General features: G+C 38.8%; 1 protein-coding gene across 1 annotated transcript; it reads right to left on the reverse strand.

The window, feature by feature from the left end:
- Nucleotides 1-2,877: 2,877 nt before the first annotated feature.
- Nucleotides 2,878-24,136, reverse strand: LOC133523183 (uncharacterized). Its single transcript, XM_061858659.1, has 6 exons — nt 23,734-24,136; nt 13,860-13,983; nt 12,839-12,946; nt 11,302-11,461; nt 3,599-3,971; nt 2,878-3,001 (listed from the first exon to the last, which is right to left on the reverse strand). Coding segments are annotated over exons 1-5 (594 nt in total). The 5' UTR covers nt 23,736-24,136; the 3' UTR covers nt 2,878-3,001; nt 3,599-3,771.
- Between the last annotated feature and the right edge of the window lie 705 nt (nt 24,137-24,841).

Genomic DNA, 24,841 nt, shown 5'->3' on the forward strand with positions numbered 1-24,841 from the left:
CCATTGTTCGTCTGATGGTGATGCCGGACCCGGCATCGCATAAACCACACCAAACTTGTCACAAACGTCATTACGGGCACAGGGTCGCCCGTATCAATAGCGAGGGCCCTGTGTCTACAACTGACACTAAAAACCTTTAAAAAAAAAAAAAAAAAAAAAAAAAAAAAAAACCTAACCTAACCTAACCTAACCTAACCTAACCTAACCTAACTCAAAACCTAACCTAACTCAAAACCTAACCTAACTCAAAACCTAACCTAACTCAAAACCTAACCTAACTCAAAACCTAACCTAACTCAAAACCTAACCTAACTCAAAACCTAACCTAACTCAAAACCTAACCTAACTCAAAACCTAACCTAACTCAAAACCTAACCTAACTCAAAACCTAACCTAACTCAAAACCTAACCTAACTCAAAACCTAACCTAACTCAAAACCTAACCTAACTCAAAACCTAACCTAACTCAAAACCTAACCTAACTCAAAACCTAACCTAACTCAAAACCTAACCTAACTCAAAACCTAACCTAACTCAAAACCTAACCTAACTCAAAACCTAACCTAACTCAAAACCTAACCTAACTCAAAACCTAACCTAACTCAAAACCTAACCTAACTCAAAACCTAACCTAACTCAAAACCTAACCTAACTCAAAACCTAACCTAACTCAAAACCTAACCTAACTCAAAACCTAACCTAACTCAAAACCTAACCTAACTCAAAACCTAACCTAACTCAAAACCTAACCTAACTCAAAACCTAACCTAACTCAAAACCTAACCTAACTCAAAACCTAACCTAACTCAAAACCTAACCTAACTCAAAACCTAACCTAACTCAAAACCTAACCTAACTCAAAACCTAACCTAACTCAAAACCTAACCTAACTCAAAACCTAACCTAACTCAAAACCTAACCTAACTCAAAACCTAACCTAACTCAAAACCTAACCTAACTCAAAACCTAACCTAACTCAAAACCTAACCTAACTCAAAACCTAACCTAACTCAAAACCTAACCTAACTCAAAACCTAACCTAACTCAAAACCTAACCTAACTCAAAACCTAACCTAACTCAAAACCTAACCTAACTCAAAACCTAACCTAACTCAAAACCTAACCTAACTCAAAACCTAACCTAACTCAAAACCTAACCTAACTCAAAACCTAACCTAACTCAAAACCTAACCTAACTCAAAACCTAACCTAACTCAAAACCTAACCTAACTCAAAACCTAACCTAACTCAAAACCTAACCTAACTCAAAACCTAACCTAACTCAAAACCTAACCTAACTCAAAACCTAACCTAACTCAAAACCTAACCTAACTCAAAACCTAACCTAACTCAAAACCTAACCTAACTCAAAACCTAACCTAACTCAAAACCTAACCTAACTCCGAACCTCACCTAACCTCTATAAATGTCAAATGTCCAGGTATTTCTTGGGAAAATCTTAATAGCGTGTTCTATCTCGATTTCACTGAATAAAAAATGCCATCTACCGGTCATCATTATTACTTATTTAACTTCGTTGCAAATATATATTTCAAATAAATCCATCGGAACAAATATATGGTACTGTTTTTAGTTGGGAACTAGTCTTTCCGGTCCGTGGCTGCAATCCATTTTTCTTTTACCTACGGCTCCATCATGTGATGATGATGATGATGTAAAATCCTGTTATCCTCTCATTAAGGACATAGGCCTTACAGAAGAATTTTCATTAGTCGCGATTCTGAGCTGCAATTTTTGGGCTGTCGAAGTTAAGTTATCACGCCTCAGCATTATTTAAGTTTTTGCAGACGTGGGCTGCAACAACTGACGCGAATGGACTTTTAGTAGCGACGGCCAACCTCGACGTTGACGACGAATATGTATCTATTATATTTGTGGTCTGTCTTTTGTAATGCAGAAAATATTTTGATAGCTAAATACATCTATTGAGCCTAACGGACGATTACAACTGATTCTCGAATTGTGTCAATTGACAGCAATTTCGTGTTTCCGGGGAGCATAGGGACCGTGCGCGTTGGAGGGTCTGCCATCTTGTGGCCTGAATCGGAACCATAAACATGTACATTTACACGTCACGTGTTTTCTTGTGCATAGTAGGTTCTGCCATCTTGTGGGCTACATCGGAACAATAAACGTCACATTTACGCCTCGCGCCAAAAATTTGACGGCTCCTGTGCTGCCTCCTACAGTTCATGCACGCTCCCTATAGGTAATCTAGATACGTAGATCACTGCTAGATACTTATATCAAAAAAGAAAAAAAAAAAAAAAAAAAAAAAAAAGTATATGTAATCTTGAGAGAGTGATTATCGACATATCACATGATTAAAATCGACAAGTCCACATCCCTAAAAAGTTAAAAATATGCTTAAAATTCACACATACACTTTTAATGCACACATACACTGCGTGCCCACCACCTAAATGGCTACGGCTTAAATATATATATTTTTTTTTGTACTCAGAGCAGTGCGAGGGGGGCCTTGCCAGGGAGATAAGTCCGAATCCCTTCGACATCAGTCGGGTCAAGGAACATGTAGTCTTAAAATAATTACTATCGTCCTCGAAGAACGGGTATCAATAAGAGAACCGCTTATCAAATCTTTTTTTTGTGTTATGCCTTGCTTATCTTGCTTGCTTGCTGTTTAACTTACCAAACCTTAGCTAGCGTAGGTAATACCAGTAGTCAGGATTTCGCGTTCATTTCTGCTAAATGTCTTGGAATTTAAACTTTGACACCATTAACACGTGCGGTGTCAGTGTTTTTTTTTTATCAAGATCAATGATATAATTCCCGATGTGTTGTGGCGGTGTGGATGTATTTAAGATTTTTTGATGGACAATAAAAACGAAGAAGTTTAGTCAATAATATATTCTTTAATGTTTTGCTTTTAGTATACCTATTTGTTGTAAATAAATTCCAACGGTTACAGGTTATATCAGTTCTTCTTGAGAATTTTGATTCTTATTGAGAAGCGATCCTGAAAAGAAGACAAAACAAACGTTTAAACAAGGGCTTCGCATTAAATACGTTGACAGCTAGCCTCTCTCTACTCGCCAGTTCATCCGTGTAGAAGTCGTGAATTTGCCCCGACCCTTCTCCCACTCGCTTAGTTAACACCCTTTCTCAAATGCTATTGCTACCAATAGGCGTCAATTCTGGGATAAATATGTATTTTGTCCCAGATGTTTTCCTTGAAAACTGTGGCCAGATTTCATGGATATGCGTTCCGCCTTTTTGCGTGGATGTGAGGAACAGACAATATCCAAGCTATAGCTTTAACTTTTGATAAGATGCCAAACTCAAACTTACATTGTGACATCAAAATGATATTGCTTACTGCATTTCGCTCGTACTTGTCTGTACGTGTATTGGCGCGAGCGAGACGCACGTACGTTTGTATTGGTTTCTAAGTACCTACCTATTAAGTACGATTCCCACCGAACGGGCGGAATCGGGACGTGTCGGAGCGTATTTCAAATTTGTACGGCTGAAAGCCGGTCGGCTCCTTGCGGACGCGGATGGTTCCGGACGGTTTTCATCGCGTCTGCCATACATAATGTATTTGCATAGGCACCTTGAAAATGCGCCGGCGGCGGTAACCGAGGTAAACCACCGTCGGCGCCGGGCGCCGGACCGGGTGGCGGGCGTCGGGCCGAGTGGCGGGCGCCGGGCCGGGTGGCGGGCGTCGGGCCGGGTGGCGGGCGTCGGGCCGGGTGGCGGGCGTCGGGCCGGGTGGCGGGCATCGGGTCAGACGCGGTCGCTGAGATACTGGATGAGTCGAAGGCCGGGGGTTTCGGGGGCTGTTGTGGTGGTTGAGGGGGTGGTGCAGCGCTGCGTGGTGCAGGTCGGGCACCGCGGGCACGGCGACGTCGTGGTCGTCGTTGTAGTTGTCGTCGTAAATAGTTTCCTCTTTTCGCTCATCACGTATACGATACAGTAGAACATAACTGGAAAGTGGGAACGGATAAAACATCTTAGTATTAATAGAAAACCTAAGAACGACACTGATTAACATTTTCACGATTTTCCCTCATTATTATTTACTCCAACGGAACTTCCTAGTTATATAGGAAACGAAAAAACTAAATTTCTTTTTAAATATTTCAAATCAAAGAAAAAATGTATTTCCAAAAATCTCACAACATGAGTAAGAAACTAAATCTAACTACAATTAAAATAACTAAAGCTAAAAATTGAAAATACCTATTAAAATTTTGCGCCCTTGGTGGCCCATCACGCAGGCAGCGTTCCCGCGCTGGATTGCGATTGCAATTCTGTGCGCGAGAAAGCTGCCCCCCCGCGGGGGTCGCCCGTTGCCTCAACTAGGCACGCGATATCGCAGTTTGTAGCCGGAGAGGCTTGGAGAATATTACCTGCGAGATCGGAGGAGCTATGAATTGAGGCCAAGAATGCCGGCAGAGCAACACTTGAAATTTTACTGGTACCCAAGCCACCATATCTTATCGGTAAGGTGGCTTGAGTCCATGCCTACTCGCTAAATTGGATGTTCAAAATTGATACAATTTGGGATTTTAAAAGTAGGTCAATAGTTCGGAGTAGATGGTATTTCCAAAAGGGACAACAGCGGAGCAGGTAGGTGAATTTTGGAATGAGTAAACCAAATTTAAAATAAACAAAGCAGAATGACTGCTAATTTTGAGAAGACGGTCCGAATAGTCACTAAATTTCGAAATAGATTTACTCAGAAGGGGAGGGATGGCTTCATTGAAGATGGGTGCTCCGAGAAGATGAAAACTGTCTTTAGAAATATATATTAGTTATTAGTGATACAAATTTTTTAGGTGATTTTAGTAAGTTGTCAATAGATCAGAAATCTAGTAACGCGGTAGCGTGTCCAGCCAAGTTCAAAGAAAAAGGAACTGGCGACGCAACCGTGTATAATATTACACGAACCATTTCGAGCTACTTTTGACCCCTTCACAACTTGAAACCTATTTAACCTACGCACATGAAATTTGGCACGGTTATTCAAGCCCCTTAGCTTGTCTAAAATACAAAATTTCATAAACGTAGCTCAAACAGTTATTGATAAATTAATGTTTAAAAACCGGCATTACCGACCGACCGATTATTGACCGACTTATATATCAAAAACCTAACCCACTTCCAGGTGACCTAGAAACTTGATATTTGGCAACAGGGTAGGCTATTAGGTGTATATAGGGAAAAAATCTGATAATAGAAAATTATTTCGATTGAGAAAAAAACGTATATTTTGAATTCATATAGTGTTGTTTGGCGATCTACTCCAACTGCCTCCAGTGAGACAACTGTCGCCATTCGAAAACATGAAGTCGACTGATGTACTTAAATATTTAGGTTCCCTTAGCGTTCCAAATTTATGAAAAGAACGAATATGACGAATTTACAATAAACATGAGGCAAAAAAAACGTTGGGTCGAGTAAGGATACCCATCCGTAATAACAAGTTAAGACAGGTGTGCTTTGCATAATCGACTCCTTAAATTGACCGCTAAAAACCACAACGACCTGCTTAAGGAAATTTCAACTTATTTTAAACTGTTGCCGATAATATTGTATGCTTATATATCCCACTAAAAAAAATGTGTAATCAGTTTAATAATGCATTGTTGGCAAGTATGGAACAACCAGAAATTACATATTAAATTCCACAGACTAAATAGACAGTCCACGGTATTTAAAAACACGAGCAAAGGAAGTACTGAAAAAGAACGAGGATGATTCATCATTAACCGCTGGCTTAGAAAATGTTATCAAAATAAAAATAGGTGCACGTACGAGTAGAATGTTGCGAAGAAATATAGAACTGTGTGTGTGTGTGTGTGAGTGTGTGTGTGTGTGTGTGTGTGTATGTATGTATTTAGTAAGTTGATGTGTGGATCTCTAGTAAGATATAGTATGTTTTAATGTCGCTTGGTCGTATGGTATAAATGTCGCTTAAAACAATTTAAGATGAAACGTATTATTTTTGCACTTTTTATTATTGCACTGTCACCGAATCTGTATCTAGGTCACGAAATGTAAAAATACACATATGTAATATACAGGAAATAGGTAAAAAATGAGTTTCAAGATTTATGATTCCCAGTTTTACATATTATATTTCACTCAAAGTTACATCTGTAGGATAAAAAAAAAAAATTTTATCACAAAAAATTATTAATAACTATTGGAGGAGGAGGAAAAAATATCGTCTATTGCAAAGTTTTACTAAAATTACAAACCATTTTTTCCGCGTCGCATTCGGTTTATTTCCAGTTTTGCCATTAGCTCCATTTTAAACTGAGAGAATTCAGCACGATTATCCAGGAAGTTCATATCTTTACCAAACATAAAATTAAGTAAGTATATGACATGAGACATGTTTTGACAAATAAATGTCAATTAAGTACCTAAGTATTATTATAGAATTCAACAACCAAATGAAACCTTTTTTAAGGCAATTGGCTTCACATTATATATACCTACTAGCGGCCCACCCCGGCTCCGCACGGGTATTCAACATTTATTTTTTAAATAAGTATAATATGTTCACCGGGGATAGTGTAGCTTTCCAACGGTGAAAGAATTTTTCTAATCGGTCTAGTAGTTTCTGAGCCTATTCAATGCAAACAAACAAATCTTTCCTCTTTATAACATTAGTAAGATGAATGAAATAAGTAGGTGTATGGTTTTCATCAAATATTAGGTAAGTATATCAAATTATACACGTGTAGGTAAATATTAATGTGTAGTGCCAGCCCTTGTATTTTCAATGTTTCTTCACCGCTGATAACGGGGACTGCTTATAACTAAAAATTCAGCATTTTCAACACAGAATTTGGCATTCATATAATAGGGTTGTTTCCAATTTTTTGAAACGCTTATTTTACGTTCTATATTAACTAAAAGTTGCCCTAAAATTCAACTTTTATACTAAAAACGGCTTTAAATATGTTAAATTAACAAAATATATTTTGACAGATGCTTTCGCGCCCAAAACGCTCTTTGAAAATTGTGTGACGTCACAGTTTACGGTTTGACACATAACTTCATACACACGTAGAAGATACGAACTGTCAACTGACATTTGTCATTTGTTGTTTATCGCCTAACTGTCAACAGTGTCAATCCGAGAGTTGTGACGTCATCAAAATCCTCAATGACGTTTCGAGTTTGGTCACGTGACGTGTGCCAAACGATATTTTAAATTCAATATTTACAAAAATATGGTCATTACAGGTCCCCTAAAAGTAGTTTAACATGTTCTTATAATCCAAAAGAATTTATTGGGATACAATTCTGCCCGAAGATTTGTAGATGGAAACAACCCTATTACTTATATCTCAATTCTTTTGTGGGCGAAGACAAAAACGACGCATTATCTTAATTTTATATTTAACTTGCCTCTTATTTCACATTTATGTTTTTGATGGGATATACTACCTATTACATATTTCAAAGACATTTCCAGGGCCGGGCCTCCACAAAAGAGGGGACCACAGGCCTCCACAATAGAGAATTCGGTAAATTTACCATTTTATTTGGAAAAAATTTGGGGCCAGGGGGCCTCCACTCCTTTATTGCCCGAGGCCTCCAGCCCTCTAAATCCGGCATTGGACATTTCACAATTTACAAAAAAAAAAGAAATATGGGTTCATCATTTATGCGGTTTTTGCAAAAATTTGTTAGTTATATTCTTTTTGTATGAAAATAAAACAAATTTGTCTAGTAATTGTATTCGTATTCTAAGACATACGGCTTATTTTACTACATTACGTGGACTTATTTAATCCGCTGCTATTGTCAGCACTACCCAAGTAGCACACGGGGTGGGAAATAGCTCGTATATCATATCTATTTAGATACTTAAGTGTATATAGGTGGAGAGAACCCATATAGACCCAATATAGACCAAAAAGGAGAAAAATTGCAGCCTATTTTTGGTTCTAAATTGAATCCATAAGAGATCTCTCGATTACCTTAAGTGGCAATTAGAACTATGGGTGACAGTTATGCGCAGTGAACGATTTATATTGAACGAATGAATGTATTACAATTTCAGTTCGGTCAAGGAGTGATAAATGAGATGCCCAATTTCCTTTGAGTGGCGTGGCAACAATTAAGACAATAAGTTGTGTTTTTTAAAAGTGAATGTGATCTGCCATTTTAATTTTGGATGTACATATCTGTTTGGTAAAGTGATGAAAACTTCACGTTATACAGGAATTGAAATAAGCACGAAATCCTTGCGAATTATTTTTTACTGTGAAACTATAGTATGGTTTCTTTGTAAATTTCGATGCGCCTTTGATTTGATCCAGGAATATTTAAAAGGAGAGTGCTAAATCAAATGAGGAATTGATACTGATAAGAAATAAAACTGTTAAAAACCTGACCTAATGATTGTAGGTTACGTACAATGTCAAAGTAACATCGTGAATCGTCACAACTATCAAAGGTCTGTGATTATGCGTCAGTGTGATAAAATTCTGTTTAAAATAATTTGATTTCAAGGACTCCATTTGTAAACATGGCGGAATAAAAAATATTTTACAGTGTTTATTTTCACTTATTTGTTCTCTATTTAGAACTATCAGGTCTGAAGATCACTTATTTGTATCTTGCGAGTGGCAAAGCAGTGAATGCTATTGACAGAGGAGGCGCCGCAATAGGAAAAATAAATCTGGGGGCAGGGTAGTGCCCCCGCCAAGACGAGCAAAGCGAAGCGCATGGCCTACCTTTTCTAAAAGCGCTTCGTCGTTTTTTTGAACCCTCATAACTTGGGTTTGGATTATACCAGATAAACAAAATTCTCGGGATATAATGTCAATAGTGGACTTATTAAGCATAAAAAATTCAGATGCATAGCTTTCATACTTAAGATTTTGTTCGTATCGGAAAAACCCCGTTTTCGTCACTGACTCACTTCACTCACTCACTGATGATCACCAAAACCCTTGGGGTACTTCCTGAAGTCCTAGGAAGCAAAAATTTGGTATGTAGCATAGTATTAGTATACAAACAACAAAAGAAATAAAAAAATTGGAAATTTATAGCCCTTAAGGGGGTGAAAAGGGGGGTGGAATTTTGTATGGGAAATCAATAACCGCTGAACCGATTTAGATGAAATTTAGTGTGTAGATAGTTTTTCCTATAGGGAAGGATATACAATAGTTATCAACCCCAAAATCACCCGTAAAGGTGAAAAAGGAAGGAAAAGGGCATTAGGGGGAATAGAGGAAAGTTTGTAGGGGGGATCAGTATAAAAAGAAGATTGTATAAAAGATGCCCCCAAATTAAATGTAAATTTCCCCCAACCATTATATATGTATGTGATAAATATTAAATATTTGGTTGTACCCATTGGTATGTATTTCATTGTAATGTGTAATCTTCTTATTCCTGTAATGTATTCGTGCACTACCTGTCACTAAAGCTTTTTGTTCTTTATATCCTGCTACCCTAAGGTTGTCTGGAAGAGATCGCTCACAGCGATAAGAACGCCTGTTGCTACCTTTATTTACATTGTAAATCTGTTACTGAATTTTCTTCTGTGGTCCAATAAAGTGTATTTACTCTACTTACTTTACCATTTATATTAGGGGATGGAAGATTGTCATGCTTATGACAATACACAAAGAAGACACTTACAAAAAGAAGTGAAATCCTATCAAAAACATTTTCATGGAAAATGTTGCCTAGACGAAACCATAAGGCTCGCACTGTCAAAAAGTTATCAGATTTCTTGTAGAGCCAAGCTTCTAACTCTACAAGCCCTTCATTCACAAACTCTACACCTTAGTCAAAATATGTGGCTTGGCCGTTTCGTTACTACAAGTATACTTAGTGAATAAATTTTGCACCTTACGCCCATGTGACAGTAGCGAAACGGCCATGCCACATATTTTGACTCTTGTTGTAGAGTTTCTGAAGATAGGGCTTGTAGAGTTAGAAGCTTGTCTCTACGAGAAATCTGATAACATTTTGACAGTGCGAGCCTTATGGTTTCGTCTTGGCAACATTTTCATGAAAATGTTTTTGATAGGATATTATGCATATGACCTAATTTTGGAACTGTTAGATCGTTAGTGGTTTGAAATAAGTGAAAATAACTGCTTTTGGTTTTCAAGAACCTCCTATTGAGACTTAATTATGCGTTGGAGTGGCAATAAGAGTATTTCTAGCCCTTAAAGTTGCAATCACTTTAGGTTCCAAAAGGGCCGTAAAATTATCTCTTTAGCCACTATTGGTGATATACTACTCTATTATACTAGTCATTTGGAATAAAAAGTTCCAAATAAGGGTATGTTCCCACTTATATGTAGAAGTTGCTTATAAGTGACTTTAGGGCCTTATATAGCACTATTGCTTCTTATTGAGTGACAATTAAAACCTACATGCAACTTTTAGTAGCAAAATCGACTTTACCCAACCATAAGTAATAAAGTAGAAACAATAAACGTTCCTAAGCAACTACAAGTTACAGGATGAACTCATATACAATTTTGAGTTGTGTTTAAAGGTATAAGTTTTATCAAACACTGTTAAACCACTCATTTAGAACATAAAGCTATAAGATAAGCTGCAAAATGCTTGGGTATCCACCAGTCAGTCAGAGAAGACCATTCTTGATACGTTGTTGGAGATAGAATCGATATTCTTTAAATCGCGTATTTTGTGAGGATTAGGAAAGTGAAGATGCATCAGCATGTTTAATATTTTTTGAACGAATTGAATGAACGAGATCTAGTAAGTAGTTTTTTTAATACGTCATAAATGGTATGGAACCCTTCATGGGCGAGTCCGACTCGCACTTGGCCGCTTTTTTTTACGTGGACTCTGTATACTATACAGTTATGTTCTATTTGTAAAAAAATATGTAGTTATGTAGTTTATATAAATGGGTATATTCTTAGGGAACGATTTTGGACAAATGGGGTCATTTTTGGACAATATCTTTAGCATCGCTTGTAGCTCCTTCTTAGACGAACACTAATATGATACCAATAACTCAAATCCACCAAAAATGTTATTTATGTTGTTCTTGTAAACATTTCTGCAAAAATAATAACCCGAGGTTGAAATAATAGGATATTTTGAGCCATGGCACATTTATATTCTGTTCATGAAATAAATCTGTTTAATGCTAGATATAGCTCGCACCGTACTACGCATGGTTCAGATTGAAACATAAGAGTACTGAACCCTTTGGAAGTATTCAAGTAGTATATTTGCTTTCATATAAGGCCACGGGGCACTGATCGCGCCTCGATTACTGAGAGAGACACTAACACAAGTAGAAGACGATGGCGACGGTGGCGAAGACGGCGCGCAGGGGCTGGATGTTGAGCGCCCACACGGCCCCCGTGAGCACGACGTACATGGTGACCAGCATCACGGGCACGTACACGCACGAGTACCAGATCCAGATGTCATACAGCCACTCGTCCTCCTGCAACAAGCAAACCACGCGCAGCAAGCTAGGTGCAGGCGGGACGTCCCGCCCGGCCGTCCCCACGATCCCGATTTCCTTTCTTTGTTATGGCTCCTCTTCATGGATGGCTTATGGCGTGGCGGGATGGCGATGGGATGGCCACGGTGCCGTTTTTTCGTTAGCACGTCAAAGCCAGCGACGGTGCGTACGCATCTACACGCGGCCCATTCCATAATGCGTGCTTGTAGGTCAGATGGCAGTCGCTATTTTAAAATCTAAAACCTATACGCCAATTCTTGGGATCAGTTGCCAAGTGGACCCCAGGATCCCAAGACCCGTGGCAAAAAAACTGGGATAACTATCTACATAATAGACAACGGTAATGATCTACTAAAATTTTACTAAATTAAATATTACTAAATTTATAGACTTGACCTTTCTATTTTTTCTGTAATGACAAAATAGAAAGGTCAATGTCAATGACAAAAGTCTTCAATAGTTCTTACTCTTAATTTATGTATGTAAGCTCTTTGGTATGTAAACTGTAGCTTGAGTGCTGTATGAATAAACAATAAAACATTATACACTTAGGAGCAAAACTGTCCCAATATAGTAGTATATTAGTAGAATGTGGAGAGGTTGATGTCGATCAAGGGGAGGGGCACGTGGTTAATACATAACAGTACTCCTTGAAATTTTCTACAAATCCGTCTAACATATGATGTACTTGGCATTTTGTAATTTCGAATCGAAAAGTAGAAAAAAACATTTTTATTTTTTCCAATATTTGTATTTCCTCTAATGGTAACTGCAAATAGGGAACCATATATAATTAAGAAATTCTGCCACTATAAAATCATCATGAAATTGTTTTAATGGGGCATATTTTTGAAGTTACTTTTAGGTGACTTATAGAAAGTGTCTGTTAGTTCAATGTTAAAGACGCCTGTTATTCTGCCATAACTAGGAAACTATGTTCACGATTTAAACAGTTGATACTTAACCTCATTTTAGAGAGGCTAAATTTCTTAATTATGCATGGTTTCCTATTTCGAGTTTTCATAGGAGGAACTAGAAATATTGGAAAAAATAAAAATGTGTTTTTTCTACTTTTCGATTCGAAATTACAAAATACCTAACCGTAAATGCCAAGTACATCATATGTTAGGCCCATTTGTAGAAAATTTCAAGGAGTAGGTACAGTTATGTATTAACCATGTGCCCCTCCCCTTGATCGACATCAACCTCTCCACATTCTCCTAATATGCTACTATTGGGACAGTTTTGCTCCTAAGTGTAAGTATGAACAGCTGCAGAGATAACGGATTCTCCTTGAATAGACCTTTGTTTGCAGTTGGGGGAGGGGTTAACTATCTCTACATTTCTATACGTTACCAGTATGGCTCCAAATATGAGTCCCAGGCCTACGATGCTCCAGAAGGCCGTGAACATACCGAGTCGTCGGTACATCAGCAGGTGCGGGATGTGACACAGCGAGTGCACCTGCGACACATACAAAGTTACACAAATACACACACGGGCGCCGGCCAAGCAGGGGGCCTAGCCGAGATGACAATCGTTTGCGGAAAACGAAACGAAATGCTATCATTTCTATATATTATTTCGATTAGTCTTAGCGTTCCGTTTCGTTTTCTGCAAATGACTGTCATCCTGGCAATTCCTCCTGGTCTCTGATAAGAAGGAAATAAACTCGAGAGCTTTAGGCCGCCGACTGGACACACGCGGCGCGCGACGTGGCGAGTGACAAATTGTGTTCATACATTGCGCTCGACCGAAACACAAATATATGAACAGCTGTGATTTGCTTGCGTCCAGGCCGCGGCTTTATGACATCTAGAGGTATTACAGACAATCTACTTGCTACTTCTTGTAGGTAAGTTATTTTATTCCAGTAGGTATGGTAATAAGTCAAATTGTCAAAATTATTAAGGATGATTATTAATCGCTAAAAGTATCAGCATTACTCTACTTCCTCGCGTTATCCCGGCATTTTGCCACGGCTCATGGGAGCCTGGGGTCCGCTTGACAACTACTCCCAAGATTTAGCGTAGACACTAGTTTTTACGAAAGCGACTGCCATCTGACCTTCCAACACAGAGGGTAAACTACGCCTTGTTGGGATTAGTCCGGTTTCCTCACGATGTTTTCCTTCACCGAAAAGCGACTGGTAAATATCAAATGATATTTTGTACATAAGTTCAGAAAAATTCATAGGTACGAGCCGGGGTTTATTGTATAACGCTTCAACTCCGCGACCTCCGGATTGCAAGTCGCACGCTCTTACCGCTAGGCCACCAGCGCTTCTGTTTAAAATTTTCAGTTCAATGCCGATAACGGTACAGTTTTTAATTTACTTCCGAGATTCGGAATAATAGGAATAAGCGGTAGTACGTACTATGCTGACGGTGCCCACGAAGACGGTGGCGCCGGGCTTGGCGATGGAGAACGGCGGGTGGAAGTACCAGTCCAGCGTCCAGTCGCGGTCCGTGCTGTTGAGCGCAGGGGTGGTGGCATTGGTCCTGTTCAATTTGGAAGTTGCCATGATTAAGACGAAAGTGGACCGCGCCAAATTGCGTTTTCATACAAATGAAGTCCTGATTTTTCTCTCTGACTATGAAAGTTATTGAAAATATTTTGTCACAATTTAATGTATATCACAGCTAGGTATGCCCTTTCGTTATTTTTTTGTGTTTTAGTCATTATTAGAGTTAATATAAATACTCCTCCTCCTTCGTCTGAAAACATAATTGGTCCAGGAATATGACGCCCGTAGCAGGAAAGTGACGACCTTAGCAGGAACATCACACCTAGTTGTTTAGTTGTTTGGATAAAATAACCATCAGTAATGAAAGAAATTTGATATAGAAGTTAATAGTATTTTTCCTACTCCTCTACTGTTATCTGTCATTTATGCATTCATTAACACGAATATAAGAACATACATAAAAGGTTTCAAGAAAAGTCTATATTGTCTATTCCTCATAAAAGCTCTTGTGCTTTTATAAGCTATAATGTTACTGCGATTAATGGCTACCAACCTAACAAAACCAAAACGAATACAGTTTTAAACTAAGTGCATTGCTGCCAACGTACAAAATATTCATTTGGTTGCATAGTAAAAATAATTACTTCATAAGTCAGAAACACGCATGTGACACCCGTAATATAGCAACACCCATAGACTACGAAGACCGCTTAGCGTTGCTTGTTAGTCTCCGTAGGCTACGGTGGCCAAAATTGAGAAAAAACTGTCAAAAAAATTAATTTAGCAAGTAGCAAGTACCAGGGCCTCATGAGTTACGAGGAGGTGTCGCCGACCGGCCGGCCGCGGCCCGGGGCGGGCCGGGCGCGTAACAAGGTATGCTCGCGCGTCTTGGCTATATACTTTTGCTGTAATTTGTTTACCTAAATTAAGATTTATTTTTGTTGACTCGTAGGAAAAATATTGTATGCAACGTTGTATAAGTAGGTCAAAAAATTCTCGTGGCGTATTCCTTTACAATGTTCGCCTACGCCTTCGGCTCCGGCTCACATTGTAACTCACGCCACTCGCCTTTTTTGACCCTTCTTATACAACTGTTGCATAAAATACTATTATTTTTACTATGCAACCAAATGAATATTTTGTAAGTTGGCAGCAATGCACTTAGTTTAAAACTGTATTCGTTTTGGTTTTGTTAGGTTGGTAGCCATTAATCGCAGTAACGTTATAGCTTATAAAAGCACAAGAGCTTTTATGAGGAATAGACAATATAGACTTTTCTTGAAATCTTTTATGTATGTTCTTATATTCGTGTTAATGAATGCATAAATGACAGGTAACAGTAGAGGAGTAGGAAAATGGTATAAAAGGCATCAGTTAAAAGTTAAGAATTTATTATCAATGAGAGATTGAAATAATTTGGGCTAGGAATATGACGGTATGGTAGAAAGATGACGCCTTTGTAAAAAAGTATTTAATTTTAATCCAATGCAATATTTGTAAATACATCCTCTGTCTTTACTTGTTTAAAGCATAAAAATATTTATATTGCTGTAATTGTGATTTTCCTGGATAATTATACCAGGTCATCCTGGCGCCAGGATGGTGACGACAATGAAGATAATAGGAGCTATTAAGTCTATCAGTCTATCAGTCGTCTGCCGCGCGGCGTTGCGTGCGTACGGTTCATTGTAAGCGCAGCGAGGTGGACCTCTTTAAAAAATGGGTTCAAACGTGCTTAAGTGTAAAAATTGCAATATTGTGATTTGTGAGGTGCTGGCGTTTATCCAGAATAAATACCAAGTGATGGGCGAGGAGAGTTTAGTGCGGCTTTGTACCACGTCGTTTAGCGCTGCGGATATCGAAGCTGCTAAAAACTTATTGTTCGACTCTGTGCCGTCAACAATACGCAAGATCACTAGGAAACGTGAAGGAAAATCCCAACGAGATCTCGATGATATGATTTGTTTATTAAAACAAGTGGATCCTGAGTGTGTTCCTATTTTTGTCGCCCGAGATCTGCATAAGTTGCCCCCCGTTACATTTGACCATGTCGATGTGACAAGGCTTCTTAAGGATATTTTAACCATTCAGAGCGAGTTAAGTAATATGAAACATACATTTGCGACGGCTGAGGAAGTGAATCAGATCAAAAAGGACCTTGAAATAGTAAAGTCCGCTTCTATTGTAAACAACCTCGACTGCAATGTAAATACTAGAAGAGGGGCATTTTTGACCCAAAATATTAGTTACGACTGCTATAGTGGCCCAATGGGATTGACTCATATTGACACCGACCTTAGTGCATCGAGTGTGCAGAAAACATCTGTTTCTAATGAGTCATGTTTGCAACTGTCATTGACTCAAACCGACGGTAATGACCTAAAAAAAGAAGAGGGTAGATGTACATCTACGCAAGCACAGGCACTCGCGCCAACAGAAAAGAGCTCGCCGCGTACTGTGCCTGCTCAGGCGAGCGCCGCGGCCGGGGCGCGGGCGGTGGAGGAGGAGGTGTCGGCCGCTACTACTATAAACAAAGTGAATACTGACATTGCGCCGGAGCCGGAGCTGATAGTACGACCCCGTACCATGAAACGGCGTAGGAATAAACGCCCTCGTACCAAGACATCGCAAAGTACTAAATCGACTACGCCTGTTATAAACAATAACAAATCGATTTCTATTACTCCTACTACGGCTGACGTAGTGCGCTGCGGTGAATGGAATAATAATAACGAAAAGCCTTCGGATGATTGGATTTTAGTCCAGAGAAAGCGATTAAAAGATCGATTCATAGGTAAATTTGGAAAAGCGCAAAATGACAGTAACTCGAAGTTTAGAGCCGCGAAAAACCTGATCGAACTTTTTATCACTAATGTGCATAAGGAAGCTACCGAAAACGACATTATCGAGTATATTCTCATGAAAACACAAGTGAAGGTGAAGCTGGAAAAAGTATCAATGCTAAGAGAAAAGGGGCATAATGCATTTAAGTGTCTCGTTCCTTACGCCAAGTTGAAATTATTTATGAATGACAACTTATGGCCTGAAGGCATTTCTTTCAGGCGATTTGTTAACTTTAATGTGAAGCGTAAGGAAGGAGTCGTACCCCATCTCGATAATGAATAGTAACATAAATAATTACAAAATTATATCCTTTAACTGTAAATCGGTTACTAGATCTGTGGAGTGCATTAGATCGATGACACAATCAGCTGATATTATCGCAATTCAGGAGCATTGGTTGATGCCTCATGATATACCGTTTCTAGATAGCATCAGTCCGGATTTCAGCTATACCGGTAAATCGGCTGTGGATACCTCTGCAGGGCTCCTACGAGGACGACCATATGGTGGAGTGGCTATATTGTGGCGAAAGAGTGTTTTTACGAACGTAACTGTACTTCCGTGTAGTAGTGTGCGTATCACAGCGATAAAAATTGAGATGTCAGATCGGGCAATTATAATTGCTTGTGTTTATATGCCTACTGACTGTGCGGAAAATCTAGTGGACTTTACGGAGTGCCTAAGTGAGATTAGTGCAGTGATTGAGAGTGATAACGTGGAGTCCGTTATAATTCTGGGAGATTTTAACGCGCACCCAGGTGGGCGTTTTGGAAACGAACTGGTGAGTTTTTGCACAGAACAAAAGTGGCGGTGGGCGGACTTAGATATACTGGGTGCGGACTCTGACACTTTTACATACTACAGTGATGCTCATGGAACTACCAGCTGGCTCGACCACTGTCTTGTGACCGAGGCGGCTTGTAGTTCTATAATAGATATTAAGGTGAATTATAATGTATTTTGGTCGGACCATTTCCCACTCGAAATTATGGTTAATTTAAATATTTTAAAGCGGAAATCCAGAGAACTGCCAAGTCTTAAAAATAAAGTAATCTGGGGAACAAGAGAGCCGCCTCAAATCTCAAAGTATACAGAGATATGTAACAGCTTACTTTCAAAAGTAGATTTTCCACCTGAACTAAGAGAATGTTGTGATACAATGTGTAGCAATGACAACCACAGGGTTTATATTAGTGACCTATATACTAAAATAGTTAAGGCTCTTAGTGAGGCGGCTATACTTAGCTACGACATGAAAAAACCCCATAAAGGTCGGTATATCACGGGTTGGAATAAACATGTCAAAGATGCTCATAGAGAGGCTCGGCTTGCTTTTCGTGAGTGGGTTAGTAGTGGTAGGCCTCGGCTCGGTCCTACTTATACGGCTATGTGTTCGACTCGGAAACATTTTAAAATGAAACTTAAATGGTGCCAAAACCATGAAAACCAAATCAAATTGGATATTCTGGCATCGCATCACGATGCTAAGAGGTTTGGGTCCTTCTGGAAACACACTAATAGCCTTAACACCAAACCGAGCCTACCTGTGAGCGTCGGGGGCGCGTGTGAGCCGGCGGACATTGCAAATCTTTTTAAAACGCATTTTACAGTTGAACCGCAGCGTAACTTACTGAGCGAGACGCTCACCACTGTTGGTAGGGCATGTGCCGGCGCTTGTCACCGACCTATTTATTTTTCCGCTATAGAGATAGCTACTGTCATTGGGAACATGTCGCGTGGTAGGTCGCCGGGGCATGATAGCCTCAGTGTAGAACATCTGAAGTACGCTGGTCCCCATCTGCCGAGAGTTCTAGCTATGTTTTTTGCTTTATCCATCGTTCACTCTTACCTTCCTGATGACCTAATGAAAACTATTGTAGTCCCGATCATTAAGAGTAAAACGAGTGACGTGTCGGATACAAACAACTATAGGCCCATCTCTTTAGCGACTGTAATAGCAAAGGTGCTGGATAGCCTGCTTGATCAACAGTTAAATACTCATATTAAGTTGAATGACGCCCAGTTTGGATTCCGAGCTGGGTTATCTACTGAATCAGCTATTTACTGTCTCAAGCGGACTGTCCAGTACTATGCTAATGAGCGAACCCCTGTGTATGCTTGTTTCTTGGACCTTTCTAAGGCCTTCGACTTAGTGTCGTACGATATCTTGTGGTCAAAATTATCTGAAGAGGCAGGCATGCCGGGGGAGATTGTGTCTATATTTAAGTATTGGTACAAGCATCAAACAAATGTTGTAAGGTGGGCTGGATCGGTTTCTGACGAGTATAGGTTGAAGTGCGGAGTGAGACAGGGTGGGTTGACGTCTCCGAAGCTCTTCAATCTCTATATGAATGGGCTGATCAATGAACTCAGTAACACTTCTATAGGTTGCTCCGTGGGCGGAAAAGTTATAAACAACATCAGCTATGCCGATGATATGGTGTTACTGAGTCCATGCATCAGTGCATTGAGAAAGTTGCTATGCATATGCGAGCGCTACGCTGCTGCCCATGGCCTTAAGTACAATGCGACGAAGAGTGAGTTGTTGCTGTTTAAGGCTGGCAATAAAACATACAACATTGTCCCGCCTGTTGTACTTGATGGCACACCACTAAACAGAGTCTCTAAATTTAAGTACTTGGGGCACTGGTAGGGAATGCAATCCCGATCCCGCGGGATCCCGATCTCGCGAGATCCCGTGTAATTTTTCGGGATCAATCCCGACGCATAATATGACGGGATCCCGTTTGGGATTGACGGGATTGGGCGGCAGTCGTCAGCGATGATACACACGTATTATATCGTAAAGAACCGAACTAAGCAGAGATTAATACGGCAGTATTAAACAAAGATGACTTGCCTCTTTCAATGATTGCAGAAGATTTGAATTTACGTGCTACTGCTGTACAAACTAATATGTCACTTAAAGAGAACAAACTCTGCGAGCATCTAAAAGTCCCTTTACACGTGTATCCACGAGCTTAGACAGATTAGAGTCTGTCATAAAAAAGGAAATGGATTTATTTGAGTGTGGAGGAACAAGTGGGAGATTTTTGCAGTTTGCATATAATTGCTTCGACACGCTGTTGCCAACCAGTGTTGAGTCGGAGAGGGCATTCTCAGCAGCTGGCTTTTTAAGAAGTCACTTTCAAAATCACTTGTAATACTCTCTAATTCCTTGTTGTTTTGATTCTTATTACAGTTATACTTATTGTTTTGATTACCTTTGTTAATTTCCAAGGAAAACTGATGATGATTTGGTTAATAATATTAAAGAATAAAGGTTTTTGTTTTCTGTCTATTAATACGTTATTTTAATTAACGTCACCATCACAAACATACCGTTATTATCGTTTTAATTCATTCAAATTTTACTTTTTTTTTAATCTACTCGGGATCCCGAAAATTCCGGGATCCCGCGGGATTGATATTTCTAATCCCGCGGGATCTCGAATTTGCAATCCCGAGTCGGGATTGCATTCACTAGGCACTGGGTATCGGACACGCTATGTGATGATCAGGACATAGACAGGGAACGTCGAGCTTTGGCGGTCCGTTGTAATATGCCGAGTCGTAGGTTCGCACGATGTAGTGACAGTGTAAAAGTTACCTTGTTTAAGGCATTCTGCCAATCCTTCTACTCGTGTGCACTGTGGATTAGCTATTCTCAGAGGGCCGTCAATGTATTGAAAGTTCAATACAACAATGCGTTCAGGATGCTGATGGGGCACCCTCGCTATTGCAGTGCGTCCGGCATGTTCGCGGCGGCGGGCGTGCCGGGGTTCCACGCAATTTTACGCACCAGAATATCATCTTTGATGCGAAGAGTTCTGGGTAGCACCAACAGCATTTTGAGCTCACTTGCTGAACGGGTAGATTGCCCGATAATGCGTTATTGGGAAAAGATGCATGCCCCAGTGCGCGCCTCTCCCCGGAGATATTAGGTTTAGGTTTAAGTAATGTATGTCACTAACACTAGTTGTAAAGTAAATTGTACAGTGTTGTAGTCGTAAGTGTATTGTGTGTATTATACTAACAAATTATGGAACCAGAGTCCGAAATAAATATTTTTAATTTAATTTAATTAATATTAAATTGTAAAAAAATAATTCTGAAATAAAGTTCTTTTAGGTGCTTAAAAATCAATCCAAGAAATGACGTTCTACCGGGACGAAAATATATCAAGCGAATTGCATTAAATAGTTCAAAACCTTTTCGATCTACTTCCACTCATTTTTCTTACTACACACAACTAATGTTCGTATTCATAATGTTTCAAAAGTGGCGTTAATATCTTTGGCTAATTAAATATTAACAGGTATTTGAGAGACGACGTATTTAGATATAATGGCCAACCAGCGTTTAAATAAAATATGATTTGAACTAAATAATGCACAATGTTGATAGCTGATAGATTTTTCCAATGCTTTTAATGCGGTAGATCATGACTTACTCTTGGCTACTCTTAATCATTTGAGGGTTTCTTCAGATGCGACAAAGTGGTTCTTTTCCTATCTTTCCGATCGAACCCAGGCAGTTCGTGCCAGCCGTTCTTTATCTGATTGGTCTGAACTGAGTACTGGAGTACCTCAAGGCGGTATTCTCTCTCCTTTTCTCTTTTCAATTTTTATAAATCTTATTACCGCCAAAATTCGAAGCTCTTACCATTTGTACGCAGACGATCTTTAGCTGTATGCACAGACTGACGTGGAAGATATAAACATGGCTATCTCAACAATAAATTCTGACTTAGATTACATCGCCGAGTGGTCTGCTAGCTTTGGCATTTGCGTAAATCCAGCTAAATGCCAATTTTAGGTAGCCAGCGGCAATTGTCTACGTTGAATTCAGTACCTGTTGATCCGATCCTTTTTGAGGATACTCTAATTCCGATGAGCAGTCGTGTCTTGGGTCTTCTAATCTTGGGTTCATTTTAGATTCCAACCTTTCCTGGGTTGGTCAGCTATCGGAGACAAGTCAGAAGGTCACTGGAACACTTAGAACTCTTTATAAACTTAAAAACTTTCTACCTATAAACACGAAAAAGATGTTAGTGCAGTCCTTAGTGTTACCAATAATTGATTACGGGGACATGTGCACTACCAATATCACTCAGGAATCACTCAATAAACTAGACCGTCTCCTCAATAACTGCATTAGATTTATATTTGGACTTCGTAAATATGATCGTGTCTCCTTCTACCGCCGGCAGCTCAACTGGCTTTCCATCCGTCGTCGTAGGTCCTTCCGGATCCTTTGTGTCCTATTTTCTATTCTGTTTGAGCCTTCTGCTCCTGGCTAACTATCTCAAACATAAATTCGTCTTCGATACTCCTCGTCTAGGATGTGAGCTGCGTACCTCCTGCATTCTCAAACTTACCGTACCTTTACACCGTACTGGTTTTATGACTAACTCTTTTGCCGTCAAGGCTAGTCTTTGGAATTCACTCCCTCTAATTAAGTAGACAAGCTCCAAGTAAGTTTTCTTTCAAGCGGATGTTACGTAAGCATTTGCTAAAACAAGAGCTCGAATAATATCCATCATTATTATATTTATAGTATGTATTCTAAAAATATGTGGTAGTTTATTGTTATTTTTTTTTATGTAGTTTATAAGTATGGTTCAATATATTTCTTTCTCTGCACCAATTCTAGGTATCTCTGTTTAGCCTTATGGTTGACTGGTAGAGAATGCCATTTGGCATTAAGTCCGCCATTTGTACATTGTTGTATATATTTTGTGCAATAAAGTTTAAATAAAATAATAATAAGCGAAATTTAAATTGAGTCATATAGTTATGGTACTTGTTTTGGAGAAAACCGGGATTGTGACACGTCTCATGGACTTACTGCACACAGTAACAGTCAATTTGTAATAATCACAGTATTCATTTTACTGTCTCGCTGTATTTATGCGTATGTAAATATAAATAAATAAATACATAAATATTATAAGGATATTCTTGCACAAATTGTTGAGGGTACTCAGACAACGATATATATATATATATATGACGACCGGTTTGGCCTAGTGGGTAGTGACCCTGCCTACGAAGCTGATGGTCCCGGGTTCAAATCCTGGTAAGGGCATGTATTCGTGTGATGAGCATGGATATTTGTTCCTGAGTCATGGGTGTTTTCTATGTATTTAAGTATTTATATATTATATATATCGTTGTCTAAGTACCCTCAACACAAGCCTTATTGAGCTTACTGTGGGACTTAGTCAATTTGTGTAATAATGTCCTATAATATTTATTTATTTATTATTATTTATTATTATTATATATATATATATATATAAAGTAATATACAAATACTTAAATACATAGAAAACATCCATATCTCAGGAACAAATATCTGTACTCATCACACAAATAAATATGCCCTTACCAGGATTCGCATCCCGGACCATCGGCTTCATATGCAGGGTTACTACCCACTAGGCCAGACCGGTTGTCAAATGTGCTTTATGAATAAAAAAAATAGTGTGAAGTATTTATGTAACCGGTTTAGTAATAACACGCATCCACCTAAAAATCACACTTTGAAAATACATCAAAATTTGTATGGAATTTGTTTTTCGCTCTTAATTCTTATACCTATTATCCATAATGTCAATACTACCCACAGAGAAAACGGGGAGTACGTTTGTGTGGAGAAGCGGTCGTCCCTTTCCTATTAAAGAGGAAATCTTTAAAATATTTCCGTATCAAAAGAGTGAAAAAAAAAAATGCGGGAAAAATGTATGGAAGATACGGCAATGGAATTGCTGTCGTGAACCGTATTTTGAATCAGAACCCCTCTCCATCTCATCAATTAATCTACAGACTAAATGTACACCGTCGCGTCGTAGTGCGTACTCATACCGAAAATCGAAAACGTAATTGCAATTAGTAATATCATAGTGAACAAAAGGTGAACAAATAAGAAATCTTACATAATTGCAACAAAATCTCTCCCCTAAACGACACTGGACGGCTTTTACATCTGCTATTCTTGTACTGTATGAGCTCGAAGTACTTAACAACTAAGAATTTAGGAAAGGCTTTAGGAAACTATTGATTGGTAGGAATGTGTTGAAGAAGATAAGTAATTTGGTAATAACAGAATGACATTCGTATGACAGGATTGACAGGAGATGCCGTTCTGCGCTGAGGTTCTGCGCAAGTGCTGCGCGCTAATCAGTTCACAGATCCGTGGCGATCATAGACTAGCTTTTAAGATTCCCTAACGAAATTGGCCAAAACGAAAACCTCATCCTAGGTTAGGTGTTATATAATGTGTTTTTATGCATTTTTTTAGTTTTGTTTTTTTTTTTATTATTATTATATGCATATTATAAAAAACCTATACCTAAGAGTTAAGATGAATAAAGAAAATACTAACGCTTATTATATGCACAATGCACATACACTTATTTTCCGAAAATATTTATTTTAACGCGACAAAATGTTACTAAAATTTACTGAATGTAATAAATATATAGCCAGTAACTTATTCTACAATGTATAAGTTGTGGAATCCCGGGGTATATCCATGGTATATCCATATTAGTATAATGTTTGAGGTCATTCGCCCCGTGTTGCACCGGGAAATCCGATCACTGGTAATCACGGTTTATAGCCCGGTCGATTTAAGTGTAGTGAAACTAACCGTGAATCATTCAAAACTGTTTATATTGTGTGTTTTCGCAGCTGTCAAATAAATGATTTATCTTTCTATTTAATTTGATAATGATGACTACCGTATCCGTTTAAATAGCTTTGCAAATACCACATATTATGAAATCATTTTGTAGAAGATAAGAATGGGTCATGAATGGGTACCTATAGTAAATCCTTCCTTTCTATCCTATCCATAATGAAAGAGAGACAATTCCACCATACATTGTGTTGTTATATCTCAAACGGATTGGGCAGCATTTTTGATTAAAGCTGCCAGCGTGTTTTTTTCTTATTTCAACCAATTTACACAAAACTTTAACATATTATACGCCTTAACCTTCCTCAAGAATCACTCTATTCATAGGTAAAAACCACACCGCG

The sequence above is a fragment of the Cydia pomonella genome, chromosome 12 (genome assembly GCF_033807575.1).
Source record: "Cydia pomonella isolate Wapato2018A chromosome 12, ilCydPomo1, whole genome shotgun sequence".
Lineage (NCBI taxonomy): Eukaryota > Metazoa > Arthropoda > Insecta > Lepidoptera > Tortricidae > Cydia > Cydia pomonella.

Coding starts and splice junctions, on each gene's coding strand:
- LOC133523183 (XM_061858659.1), bottom strand. Junction 12,947..13,859: donor TCGTGGGCACCGTCAGCATA/GTACGTACTACC, acceptor TATGTGTCGCAG/GTGCACTCGCTGTGTCACAT. Junction 11,462..12,838: donor TCATATTTGGAGCCATACTG/GTAACGTATAGA, acceptor TGCTTGTTGCAG/GAGGACGAGTGGCTGTATGA.